Here is a 13,423-nt window from a genome sequence, read left to right on the forward strand (position 1 = left end):
AAATTTAAATTCAAGGAGGTCAATTCTGAAAATTTCTGTCCAAATTGTGCCCAATGCATAATTCCTGTCATCGTCAAGCCATTAAAAGATAAATCCAAAGATTCAATCTTCTCTAGCTGTAATTTTGAAAATATCAATTTTCTTTTGGAAGAAGTATCGGCCCGAGTCGATAAATTCAATAATGAACATTTGGTTTGTTTCACGTACTCTCTCCATTGTTTTGAAACCAATACACATGTGCTCAATAATATTCGTCCTTCTAAAAATGTAAAAATATGATCAAGCCATATTTCGGAAGGAATTTCTTCCATTAGACTAAAGCATCTTGAAGATTGAATTTCTTGATGATTCCGATGAGATACAAGATCCATACTTTCTTGTTCCGTGCTATTACTGTTGTTATTCTTGAGAAGAGAATTTTCTGTGTCATGATCGTTGTGTGATGACGATGAGGTCATTTTTTTAAACGGAATTTGATTTTGGAACACAACAAATTCATTCCTTCGGACATGAATACAATCCTGAGTAGGGTTGTTTGAAGAGTTTACACATACAATGACTCTGATGGAACAAGTTGTGAATGATGATGGAGCAAAGGTGTCGTGCTTGGTTTTCTTGTAGGCCTCCTCCTCGCAACAGTTGTTGTTGTTCGAAACATCATCACAATTCCTTCGTTTCAATGACATTTTTTTATGTTGCAAAATGTTTAGTTATGGATGACACTTGTCAACATAAACAAGTAAAAAAATGTTGCCAAAGAAACGATTCTTCTTTTCATCAACAACACGTTCACAACATCCTCTTTCACATCACACATTGATGTTCAGTACTCTATTCACAACATTTCTCATTATTTTTCTATCAACATCAACACAAGCTCAAGTTTCTACAAGTACTTGTTCGGGTTCGTGTATGGCCGTGTCTGACGTGCTAGCAAATAGTGCCATCAAATCGGGACTCACCATGTGTCAAAATTATTTACCAAAATCTCAATATGTGTAGGTATTAAATATATTGTTTGGACATATGTTTCTCACTCTCAACAACAACAATATACATTGACCTTGTCATCATCATTAATGAAAATCATTGACGAAAATTCCAATCTATTGCCTATGAGACATTTAGTTGCATTACCCGAAACTATACATCGGATGACCTTGCACTACAAAATAACTTTCTCAAAAATTCTAAATTTCTTCCCGATGATGCAAGTTGTATCTCATCATGGAAATCATTTGCTTGCATGAGAGTATTTGCTTCGTGCTATCCAACGAACAAGACTGTTTTGCCTGTGTGTTATTCCGATTGTTTGACATATACTGAAAAGTAAGTGATTGATACTTGGAGTGGTTGTAACGAATCATTAACAACATGTCAATGATTATAACAAATTTTAGCTGTTGGAATAGAGATAGAGGCTACAATCCGTTCAACTGGTTTTATCAAGGCGTATTCTTTTTGAATCCTGATCTAGATTTAAAGTTCAAATATTTCTGTGCTAAAAATTCAGCTGGACTGCTTGGACAAAGTGGCGATGTGATCGACTATAACGCTAGTCCAAATCCGTACTGTACAACATCCACGGGAGCTTCATTAGTGACACTGATGAACAGCAGTGTCACACTTATTATGGCATTCATTATTCTTGCCTTAACTATTTAACATTTCCGAGACCTTCGTGTCATCAAACCTTTGAGTGTTTTTATGCTAATCGTTTAGAAGTAGGATTCTATTTCTTTTCCAAATTTTTAATTCTCTCTTGAAGAGATTTCATGTTATTATTAATGATTGTGAGATTTTCAGCAAAATTTTGGTTGAAATTTGCCAAAACGTCCTCATTTCCATGTAAAAGATCCATTAGCTCCTCTTGTTGTTCTTTCAGCTTTGTAACCGTACCTGCAAAGTAAATTGCTTCATCATGTACAATTTTTAGAGTTTGTAAACGAGATACAATCATTGGAACCTGCTTTGCTAGCTCATCCCATTTGCTTACTTTTTGAAATAAACTATCCACTTTTTCAGAGTTGAAACTTGAATGATTTTCAGAAGTTGAAATGGTATCCAGTTCTTTTGAAATAAATTTCACTCTTGATTCTAGCGATTGCAACAAAAATGGATCAAGCATGTTAAGCTTCTTTTCTAGGGATGACAACACGCTCTCAATGCTGGAAGTCTCACCTGGAAAGGATTCTTCTCCATTTCCAACAAGTTTTTCAAGTAAGGCCAACCGTTTTTCAAGCCTCAAAATTTTGTATGTTTCCTCGTCCTCAACACTGGATTTAGATAATGCAAAGGTTCCATCGTCAATTGTAGCTTGATTTACTTGCTGCTCAAACATAATTCCCATCGCCTGTTGTGCATGATCCAAAGAGGAAAGGACCTGTAATGAATTTGCTTCCAACTCGTTCTGAGACAATAGTCCTGGTAAAATGTGTTTGTTCTCTGTGAGCGCACCTAACTGTTTTTGTAGTTCTTGAGACTTCTCAAACATAGTTCTGTAAAACGAAGTACTTTCTGAAAGCAGTTTCTTTTGGGACAATGAGAGGTTTTCCATTTCGGAAACAAACGTATCCACTTCATGTTTTAGTCTTTGAAATTTGTCTGCTGGTGATTCATCCATGCTATGACTTGTGATTTCTGCAGTGTCTGATTCTGATGACAATAAATTCAATTGATAGACAGCAGACTTTCTTTTAAAGCGATTTCCAGATAATTTAGGGTTTAAAATTACTTCCTCAAAGAATTTGTATGATTTCGAAGCGTTTAGTGACTTTTCCTCAATCTCTTTCTGAACGAGACAGAAATTATATCATTTTAAAATCATAAATATTCAAAATTACTTACGATTAGAGGTTTGTTCTTTTTTACAGAGTTTTGTTTATCTTCTTTAGGAGGAATATATTCGAATTGTTCTTGTGATGATCGTTTCTTCAAAAGCATATATGCGTTCTAAATCCTACAATTCAAAATGACAGATACTTACAAACCCTGGTAGGCCTTCGAACAATGATTTTGAGACTGCAGAAACTCTTCGGAAAGTAGGACTTGTTGGTGGAGAAGGGTATCTTGAAGAAGGAAGCGAATGAGAAGGATGACCCTGGGGCGAGTTGTTGTCGAGAGCAATATTCAGCAAACCCTTACTTGAAGGAAAATTACCAGGAATTGGAGAGACTGGCTGATTGGGAGAATTCGCGTCTAGACTCATATTCCGATGGAGCAAGGACATGGAACGACGTTTCTCCAGCCACGGAGAAGCCTTTGATTTGATGTTTTCATAGTTATTACCAGAGGCAGATAATGAAGGTGAGGAAGATCCCGATGTTGTATTTTCCATTTTCGTTGATTGAAAATTGAGGAAGAAACTCAAGGCCTCCTAAAGGAATAATGAATTTTTTTTTCAAAAAGCACAAATGATACAACGTTTGCTGCTAAGATTGTTCGAACCTTAAAGTGGAACCACTAAAATACCTTTAACAAATTTGTACACCATGTACAAGTTCGATATTCATTCACTCGAGGCTAGATAATTCAAACCCTTACTGGATAACAAAAGTTCAGCCTAAAAGTGCTGTCAGCACGACATTTATTTAATTCTCTTGGATAATTCCACAGCAGCTACAATCAACGAGGCATGAGTATTGCAATGAATGAAATTTCCTAACATGTTTCCTGTAAAGGAGGTAATTTCACTGAACAAATCGACATGATTACTAAAGGTTGAAATCTTTTCAAACATGAGTTGAGCTTGTCTCAATTTCTTCTTGTCACGATCTCCCATAAGTGTCAATACTCTCAACAACCAAAATGAAAACATGTTATAGGTTCCTTCAGTGAAACGTGTCGTCTTGTCCTGGTGATGAATATCTTTGTTACGATACACGAGTGAAGAACTCACAAGACCTCCTTCTTTAGGTTTACGATCAATGGTTGCAATCGTATTGATCATTCGTGGATCGCTAATGGATAAGAAATTCACAAGAGGCATAATTAAGAGAGAGACATCAAGAGCATTCGATCCATACGACTGAACAAACGATCCCAATTTCTCATTGTAGCCCTTTTTCATAATGTCTTCATAAATTTCGTTTCGAGTTAAGAGCCAATGTTGAATGGGAGCTGGAAAACTCCTTCTTTCAGCGAGTCGGATGGCTCTATCCAAACAACACCAAGCCATGACTTTGGAATAGACATAGTGAGCATGGGCGCTTGTCTTTTCCCAAATGGAATGATCTGGATTTTTCCAATTGACAATGACAAACTCAACCATCTTTCTCAATTTGAGCCATAAATCATACGAGATGGGGCGTTTGGCATCGTACAAGAGTATGGCATCCATTAGTTCCCCATAAATATCCAACTCAATGTTTTGAGTAGCCATATTTCCAACTCGAACGGGACGACTATTACGAAAACCTGAAAAGGTTGAAATTTCTTCTACATGATCCAACGGTTTTCCCTCAATAGTGTAAATATTGTGAATGGGTGCTCTCATTGCAGAAACTTTAGAATTTCCTGTGGTGACAATGTCAATATCAGAAACTTGAGCTTCTTCAGCAACGATGGAAGGTACATCTTCCGTGTTGTCTCTCTTCATATTTTGCTCATTTTCCCAATTAATCACTCTCTCAATGAAACCAATAATTTTAGCAGCATCATCAATCATGGCAGTCTGTAGAAAGGCATTAATGGCAAAGGTAGCATCTCTCATCCAAAAGTATCTGTAATCATAATTTCGTTCTCCACCAATCACTTTTGGCAATGAAGTTGAAGGTGAAGATATAATGGCACCTGTCTTTTCATACATTAATAATTTCAATGCAAGAAGTGATCGATTCACTTGCTCTCTGAATATTCCCTGGTATTCACTCTTCTTGATATAATTTTGCCAAAAAGTGATCGTCTCCACAGCGAGTTGATTGGTTTTGTTGACAAGTCCTGGAAGGATTTTACAATACTTGTCGCCTTTCGTGTCAACCATCGAATCCCCTTCACCAGTGGTAGATATTTCTTCTTGTTGATCCTTTTCTATATAGCTCAATAAAAAGACACAACTCTTCTCAACATCCAATTCACTCAATTCCAAACTACCAACAATTCCATGTCCATTCTCTGTTGTCTTTTCAAAACAAGCACGATTACATTGTAATACTAATTTGTGGCCACTTTCTTCAGCTGTGAACACGACACATTTCCGATCTTGAGAGATCTGTACCGTGTGCTTTTCTCTTCCATAATTGAACACTGGAGTGCACTCAACACGGAAATCAATATGACCATGAACAATTTCAAGTCTTCGAATAATAGAGTCTGAAATCATTTGATTGAATAATGCATCATCATCATCATGGTGGAGATCCTCTCGCATGGTCGCTGATGACGAAACTTTTCCTCGCATCAAATTCACTTGTTCTCCTCGGAAGAGCTTGGTAATAGGACAACATTCATCAGCACAAGGTAAATCCTCAGTCGAACTCACAACATTTGTGACTGGCTTGGTCGTGTGTAAAGTTGTTGTTGGAGTGCCGCCCCTTGGCTTGCCACCTTCACTTCCAGAAGAATGTTTGGCTCTCGCCAGTGGCATAAAATCCACCACTTGCCCAACTCCCTCACTCAACAAGAATTTCGTGACCAATACATTCGAGTCGGGAAAGTAATGTTGCTTGTTGGTCGTATCTTCAATTCGAAGAGGATGAATCGAAAAGAAACCACACGTTTCAGGCGTGGAAGCTGAAATGAGTTTGGAGAAGAGAGGAGGAGAATCGAATTGAGGAAAACAACAATAATCAATCGAGCCGTGAATACCTACGAGAGCTGCGGTGTGGCAATTACCAATCAGAGCATAGTCTTCAATATCAGCTTGATGAATGGATGAATCCAAAGTTGAAGAGGATGAAGAGGCAGGTGTTGTAGAGGGTTTGTACATGATGAAATTTGTTGTTCTGTGTTGTGAAGAGTGTAATATTGGAAGGTTGTCGATTCAATTCCTTGTTGGTTGTTGACAATGATGATGTTCTTTTCAGTAGTATATCGGAATTATGTATGTAGAATATCCAGTATTAGAGAAAGGCATCATCATCCCCACAGAATTCACAAGTCAATGAGGAAAATAGTAAATAGTTGGAAATTTACCTTAAATGGATCATTCATATAATTACACTACTGTTGAGCTCAAATAAGCAAAAAAACAATTACAAAATTTGAATTCCAGAAACGTCGACAAGTCCAACCACTCCTCGAATGGCATTAAAGCTTTTGATCATGGTGAAATTATTCAAATCAATGAACCCAAGCTTTCCACGTTTGGTTCCATACGCAATAACATTTTCTTCTACACTAGTCGTGGTAATAGATCCTGACTGCGACGGTTGAATTGCACTAGTTGTTGTTGTTGTTGATAAGGTCGTACTAACACCTCCAAGATCTCTCTCAGAAGAGATTACATGAAGTGTCTTAATGCCATCCAAATTGACTTTAAAAGTTTGAATGGCATTCTCTGCACCTTTTGAAGTTGTTGAGGTGCCATCTTGTAATTTTCTCACATCCCATAATTTAATCATACCATCATTGGAACATGTAAGAAAATGGTTTCCATCTCTATAGAGGCATGAAGAATTACTTTTTGGTTCCAATGTAATAATTTTGTTAATATAATTCGAGTGTGCTTGAGATAAAAATATTGAGGGCTTGTGTTGTCGATGATCCCATCCTTTCAATTCCTTAAAAGATCCAGTTAAAAGGAGTGGTTGTGACAGGTTTAAAAATTCACAGGCGTAAATGTCATCACTGTGAGCTTTATCCCTCACGTTCACACACTTTTCCAAATCCCATTCATAAATACTTGTGTCAGATCCGACGGAAATTAAACTTGGCTGTTGATTATTTCTTAAATTATAGGTTGTAGCTAATGCGTAGACATTTCCACTCTCATGCTCAAATTGTTTTACACATTCAAACGATGATCTTTTCCACACTTTTACAGATTTGTTATAGCTTCCTGAAGCAAATAAATCGTCCAAATTCAGAACACTATTAAAGACATTGGGAAACAATTTCAAACATTTCACTCGATCCTTGTGGGCAATGGCACGAAGTAGCTCCTTGAAAGAATGGCCACCATCTCTTCTCAACTTGACTATTTCTCCTGAATTGAGACCTAGAATAATTTCATCTCGAGATAGAGGCAATATTTGTTCACAAGTTAAATCCGATTTTAGATCTAACAAATACGGCATGTTAGAGACAATATCGAAAGGCCCGGTTTTCTTTTCATCAATTGAAAAAATTCTCAAATTGGAACTCCACCAACTCGAGACCAGTAATAATCGACCACTGGTAGCTGTTGATGATAAATTTTGCTGTGAAGATGATGGAGAAAATGATGAGCTGGAGTCTGTTTTTCGCATGGTAGTTCTCATTCCTTGATTTGAGACAATGTTAAACCGTAAATCATCAACCAACTTCAGCAGCTTTTCGTTTCCTTCTTGCATGATTTGTAAATTATACTGTGAGAGAATGAGAAGTACTTCGTTAACATATGGCTTGAGAGGTTTGGATGATAGTAAATCTTCAATAGAGAGCCTCTTTTTTGGATCCAAGTCAAACATTTGCATGATGAGATCAATCAACTCCATGCATTCAACTTTTTCATTTTCAGTCATCGTGTTACTAATGAGTGCAGTCTCAAGAGAGCTCTTAATTGTGGAATGTTCGTTTCTGTAAGCCATCATTGCAATAGGTTTGGGTACTCCAGTTGCCAACTGATAGATACTGACACCCATAGACCAAATATCTGCATCCAATTGGTAGGCTTCTCCATACATGACCTCAGGTGACATGTAAAACTGGGAACCCACCATGGTGCTGATCAGAGATCCTTCGTTGAATTTCCTTACCGTTCCAAAATCTCCCAAAATAACAATTACAGAGCTGAGTGCTGGATCAATGTGGTTGTGTGGAATGAATGAATTTTTCAAAGCGATTAAAGTGCCAATGAAAATATTTTGTGGTTTGATATCTCTATTGGCGAATGAGAAAGTGGCGTATCAATAATGTATAAATTTCACATAAAAATATTCAATGTTGAAAAATTGTTCACAATAGACTCTTACCTATGCAATAAATTTCTAGAATGAAGATATTGCAATACTAAACATAATTGAATCATGACTGATTTCACTGTCTTGTATGATATATTTCCCTTCTTCTTGTAAATATAATCAGCTAAACTTCCATTTTCATAAAATTTCATCGAATATGCCACACTCTTAATTGATCCTTGTTGTAACGACTGTTCATCGTCAAACGTCAAGAATGCTTCTCTCACTTTCACAATGCACGGATGATCCAGCTCCTTCAGTGCAAAGAATTCGTTCAAATTTTCTGTCACTCGCTTTCCGACCATGGCAGTTTTCGAGGATGACAGAAACGATGATGACATGCCTGTGCTCTGTCCAAGATCAAGACTATCTCCACTCCCTTCTCCATTATTCATTGAAATTCTTTTGAGAGCCAAAACTTCCTTGGTCGATTTAATTTTCACTTTAAACACACTACCAAACGATCCTTCTCCGATTTTGCTTTTAATTTTGTACAAATCCAAAATGTTATTATTGTTATTACTACTTGAACTGGCACCACTAAAACTCGACACGAGTTGTTGAAGTGATGATTCCGTCAGAGTTGAGTAATCATTATTAGGCATCATGATCGGAGGCAACACATGAAATTCCTGTTCTTGTTGCAACACAAGCCTTTTCAATGTGAGTATACTAGAAGAGGATGAATTGGCTTGAAGGAGGGTAGGTCCTCCGAGAGTGAAAGGCTCGCTGGTTCCTGATGATGCAATTGGTGTCTTGATGGTAACAGTCTTCATCAATGACTCCATTTCGGGAGAGGTTGGAAAATCGTTCGTGTTGTTGGAATTGGACATTTTTTGAAGAAATTTCGAATTAGAGGACAAGTTTCAAAATGACAGCTCTTTCTTCAACACTGTATCACATTACTATCCAGCAATTGAGCAATTGTGACAGATAAGATGATAATCAACTTTCAAAGAATAGGTCCTTGCTCGAAACAGCTAATCTAATGTTTATTTACAAAGCAAGAGCTAAAATTAAAGCAATTAGCCCAATTCCAATAACAACAGTTCCAACAGCAATACCTCCAATGATCAACCATCTCTTGGTCATGGACCATTTCAATTTTCTTCCTCCATTTCTCCACAATTCTCCTTGCTCCCTCAATGAATCCGTTTCAACAATCAATTCATGCATCTTTTTATGATTATCCAGAATTGTATCGACATTAATCATCATGGTATTCTTGACTTCTTCAATGGCAAGATGTAATTTCAAAATTTTATCATTCTCTGGATTGTTATGATATTTCATTAAGGCTTGCAAATCCATTGAAGGTTTAAAGGATTTGTTTTCCATAGATTCATGATACTCACGAGACATGGCCTCAATCATACTCCAACAGACACGATGACGAGTGCTCAGAGCAGCGTCTTGTTCATCATGGGTGGAAATCACGACATAATACGTATCCTTTTGGTTTCGTGACTCACGTTTAATATAAAACGTAAACATTTCATGGGTGAGAACCAGTCGATTATTTCGGGAAGATGATCCCAAATTCAATTCTGAAGAGTCAGTTGCGAGTTTAGGAATAATCTTTTGTTCAATGATGGATCGAAGTGTGCGTTGACGAGAAGTTTCAGAAACCACTTGAATGGAGGGAGAAGAACTTTTAGATGGATGGCTTTCACACTCTGCAATTAATGCGTACGAGATGGTCATTGTTTGGTTCAATAGGTGTATGTAGTTGATAAATTTCTTCTTGGTTGTTGCACTTCATGAGTTTTTCGAATTTTTATTTGAAATGCACATCTTTTTCAGGGACAGAAGGAAGCAAGTGAACATTGCACCGCAACGGTAAAAAATTTTTCAACGGTGCAAATGATGAGCTGGATTAATTTAACATTCACACCCAAACCATATGAATAACCATCTGACAAAAAAAGAATACTTTACTCTTTGGGATGTTTTGCTTAGGATTTGTGTATGAATTACAACATGGCGGTGTGGGAATATAGGATTCAAGTTTCATTTTGCTTTCACTTGACAATCAATAATGTCGTCATCTTCCATGTCTTGGTCTGCGGGTGTTTCATTTACATTGAGAGCCATTCCATCGAACATTAACTTGACTTTTGAGACATCTACATTCAGTTGTTTTGCAATGTATTTTGCCACCTTTGAAAACTTGTCTGTCGTGCTAATTTTAACTGGGAATGTCTTGTCTTTTGCCCTAACATTAATGGTAATTTTGGGTGATGCGTCATCAATGACCTCAATTGCCGAAGAGGGCTTTTTTGAGGATGAAGGCGTAATAATTGTCGAAATTGGCTTGGATTTGTCAATTTTGCAATCAATAATGTCATCTGTTTCCATGCCATGATCCTCTGGTGTTGACTTTAAATTCAAAGGCATTCCATCAAATATTAAAGTCACTTGATCAGGATGAGCATCGAATTGTTTTGCCACTGTTTTTTTCAGCTTTTGGAATTTGTCTTTTTCTGTCATGTTGATGGGAACGATTTTCTCATTCCATCTCACTCTAATGGTAATCTTTTCTCCCTTATTCTCTGTATCCTCTTCTTGATCGATCAGTGTTGAATTGTCAAGCTTAAGTTCAGGTTTCAATTCTTCTAATTGTTTTTTGAGAGACTCTTCGAGCCGTTGTTTTTCTTTTTCTGAAAGTTCTGTTGCAGATTTATCGATTGTTTCTAATTTGTCAAATACTGACTCGCTACTGCTTTGCAATAATGTATCGAATTTTCTCTGTAGATCGTTTTTAGAGCGTTCATAAAAGAAATCTCCTGGGCTATATGATGGAAAGGGACTAATTGCTCGAAAGGGGTTCGAAAAAGCAGGTGATCTAACAAACATGCTCGAACTTGATGAAAATGCACTACCAGTATTCCCATATAATTCATTGGTTGATGAAGTAGGAATAGTGCTATAAGTGCTCGTTGCATTTTCTACTGTCGTAGGCGTAAGATCGTCGTCGATTGAAATAATATCCTCAGGAGGAATCGAAGAACTATGTGTATGTTTCGTCCGCTTTTGCTCTCGTCTTTGCTTTTTTTGTTCTAAAATAATTTTCTTTAACTCCTCGTCCGTTGGTTTTCGTTTTTTTTTTGATTCCTCGTCGGTTACTGTATTTCTTTTCGCGTTCTTTTTGTGAAGTTCGTTTTTATACATGTCCACTTGCAACTCCAATAACAAATCGTCATTATTACTCGGTTTTGCTCCCTCCTCTTTGGTTTCAGTTTTTGAATTCGGAGATGTAGTTTTGGTCATTTCTAACAGATTCTTCTTCTTGTTTGGTTCTGGTTGTGATGGCGGAGTATTCGACAATTTCCATGTTGACTGTTTATATGACTTGGCGGCCTTGTGATGAAATAAATCTTCATCGGAAGATGAATCCGAAGAGTCTGATTCCGACGATGCTTTCTTGGCTTGCTGTTTTTTCGATTGTGATGACGCTTTGTTTTTTGGCATTTTTTTAAAAATTGAAACGAAAAAAATTGTTGAAACGATGAATAATTTGCTTAGAAATGAAGATTTTCAAAAAGTTGAGATGATTCTGCACGATTTTAATACGTGCTGTTGAGCTGAGGCAAGTTAACTAAACACATATTATCCATCAAAATAATTGGAAGACACGTATGTTGAACCTTAGAAATTGATCCCAATCTGCTCGTAAAGGATTGGTTGAAAACGCTGCTTTTGAGTGTCGCCTATTACCTGTCATCGTCATGATGATGGTTGAAGATTTTTTGAAAATCAACAATCAAAAAATGGCCAAGACAGGTAGGTGTGTGAATTTGTTGTGTCCATTTCATGATTGGAGTGATGATCATCTTTTCATGATGATCCAATGTATGCTGGACACTTTGAATATATTGATCTTTCCAACATTGAATCATCATTGGCTGTAATATTTTTATATAACTTCTATTCAATTTCATCATTGGCAATCTTCACCTTTACATAAAATCATCATCATCATCAACAACAACCTCTATAGGAATTGAACTTACCCAACAAGCCTTAAACGCCTTCCTCCGAGCAAAATCAGCTTCTGATTCTCTCCTAAGTTCCAACACTACACCCATTCAGCCTTTCTCCCAAGCCGACCAACTCAGATGGCTCAAAGTAAGAATTCTATTAGACCAAGAACCACCCGTGATGGATCTTGTTGAGACTCATCCTCTCTCTTCTTCCATTGAGGATGATTATAACGCCATGTCCGAGAGTTGTGCTCGTGAAGGTGGACTCTTACCTTGTTATTTCTTCTTCCGTTTGGATTCAACTGTTGAAGGCAACTCATCGACCGCCTATGAATGGTTGTTGATTTGGTACGTTCCAGAACGTGCCAAAGTGAGAGAGAAGATGTTATACTCATCATCCATGGCCGGCTTGAAGACTCAAATTGGTTTCTCAAACTCGGTGTATGGTGTTGGATTGTGGGCTGGTGATTATCATACAGTATCATTGGAAGACTTAAAGTACAAGAATTTCAATTTTGTTCACAAGTCACAACGTCATATTCATGATATTGAGTTATATACTGAACAAGAGAGACAAAAGATTATGGAAGAAAAGGAGGCTTTTGATCAAGTTGAAAAGCAGGCAGCATCAACTGTGACTTCTAGTTCTCCAACAACATCATCTACTGCACCCCGAGGTGTTGAATTTCCATTCGAGCCATCTGCACAAAAAGCTATTGATAATTTTGTGCGAGGTTCTTCCATGATGGTTGTTTTGAAGGTTGATATTGAAAATGAGAAAATTTTGTTGTGTCAAGAACACAAAGATTCAAGCCCAATTAGTGTGGACGAATTGAAACAAATGATTGCTGACAATGAGCCTCGTTATATCTTTTTCCATTTTGAATATGAGCATGAGGAGGCAGATTCAAACAAGAAGACAGTTTTCATTTATTCATGCCCAACCAAATCAAAGGTCAAACAAAGAATGTTGGCAAGTGCTAGCAAGTCACACGTTCTTTCAACTGTTACTGCTTCAGATGCTGTCAAGGTTGAAGCAAGTTTGGAAATTTCTGATGTTTCAGATCTAACTCATGATTTCCTTGTAAAGTATCTCCATCCTCCAAAGCAAGAATCAGCCACAAAATTCAGCAAACCAAAGAGGCCAGGAAGAGGAACTGCAAGAGTTGCTAAGGACGAAGAAAAGTAAATCATGATGAATACTAATTCCATCAATCGATCGAGATGAATAAATTATTATTAACATTAATTTTCATCACCAGTAAAAACAAAAAGTATTCCTAAAATTGGTTGTGTTTTATGTTTTACAGTATTAGAGCACACAAACGCTTGGATCCAAAT

General features: G+C 37.1%; 8 protein-coding genes across 8 annotated transcripts; 2 read left to right on the plus strand and 6 right to left on the minus strand.

Moving 5' to 3' along the window:
• Window positions 1–458, minus strand: C9374_013224 (uncharacterized protein; the record flags this gene model as incomplete). Its single annotated transcript, XM_044689077.1, has 1 exon — window positions 1–458. A coding segment is annotated over one exon (458 nt), but the record flags the coding sequence as incomplete, so codon positions are not given.
• Window positions 459–747: 289 nt separating this feature from the next.
• C9374_013225 (uncharacterized protein) lies at window positions 748–1,665 on the plus strand (the record flags this gene model as incomplete). Its single annotated transcript, XM_044689078.1, has 3 exons — window positions 748–998; window positions 1,129–1,329; window positions 1,401–1,665. 3 exons carry the CDS (start codon window positions 748–750, stop codon window positions 1,663–1,665), a joined length of 717 nt encoding a protein of 238 aa, XP_044553634.1.
• A 67-nt stretch (window positions 1,666–1,732) lies between these two features.
• Window positions 1,733–3,337, minus strand: C9374_013226 (uncharacterized protein; the record flags this gene model as incomplete). The annotated part of the gene is made up of 3 exons (XM_044689079.1): window positions 1,733–2,791; window positions 2,848–2,931; window positions 2,987–3,337. 3 exons carry the CDS (start codon window positions 3,335–3,337, stop codon window positions 1,733–1,735), a joined length of 1,494 nt encoding a protein of 497 aa, XP_044553635.1.
• A 249-nt stretch (window positions 3,338–3,586) lies between these two features.
• C9374_013227 (uncharacterized protein) lies at window positions 3,587–5,926 on the minus strand (the record flags this gene model as incomplete). Its single annotated transcript, XM_044689080.1, has 1 exon — window positions 3,587–5,926. One exon carries the CDS (start codon window positions 5,924–5,926, stop codon window positions 3,587–3,589), a length of 2,340 nt encoding a protein of 779 aa, XP_044553636.1.
• Window positions 5,927–6,191: 265 nt separating this feature from the next.
• On the minus strand, window positions 6,192–8,932 carry C9374_013228 (uncharacterized protein; the record flags this gene model as incomplete). Its single annotated transcript, XM_044689082.1, has 2 exons — window positions 6,192–8,019; window positions 8,112–8,932. 2 exons carry the CDS (start codon window positions 8,930–8,932, stop codon window positions 6,192–6,194), a joined length of 2,649 nt encoding a protein of 882 aa, XP_044553637.1.
• Window positions 8,933–9,095: 163 nt separating this feature from the next.
• C9374_013229 (uncharacterized protein) lies at window positions 9,096–9,803 on the minus strand (the record flags this gene model as incomplete). The annotated part of the gene is made up of 1 exon (XM_044689083.1): window positions 9,096–9,803. One exon carries the CDS (start codon window positions 9,801–9,803, stop codon window positions 9,096–9,098), a length of 708 nt encoding a protein of 235 aa, XP_044553638.1.
• Window positions 9,804–10,109: 306 nt separating this feature from the next.
• Window positions 10,110–11,570, minus strand: C9374_013230 (uncharacterized protein; the record flags this gene model as incomplete). The annotated part of the gene is made up of 1 exon (XM_044689084.1): window positions 10,110–11,570. One exon carries the CDS (start codon window positions 11,568–11,570, stop codon window positions 10,110–10,112), a length of 1,461 nt encoding a protein of 486 aa, XP_044553639.1.
• Window positions 11,571–11,869: 299 nt separating this feature from the next.
• C9374_013231 (uncharacterized protein) lies at window positions 11,870–13,271 on the plus strand (the record flags this gene model as incomplete). The annotated part of the gene is made up of 2 exons (XM_044689085.1): window positions 11,870–11,882; window positions 12,100–13,271. 2 exons carry the CDS (start codon window positions 11,870–11,872, stop codon window positions 13,269–13,271), a joined length of 1,185 nt encoding a protein of 394 aa, XP_044553640.1.
• Window positions 13,272–13,423: the final 152 nt, after the last annotated feature.

This window comes from Naegleria lovaniensis (genome assembly GCF_003324165.1).
Source record: "Naegleria lovaniensis strain ATCC 30569 chromosome Unknown tig006, whole genome shotgun sequence".
In the NCBI taxonomy this organism is placed as follows: Eukaryota; Heterolobosea; class Eutetramitea; order Acrasida; family Naegleriidae; genus Naegleria; species Naegleria lovaniensis.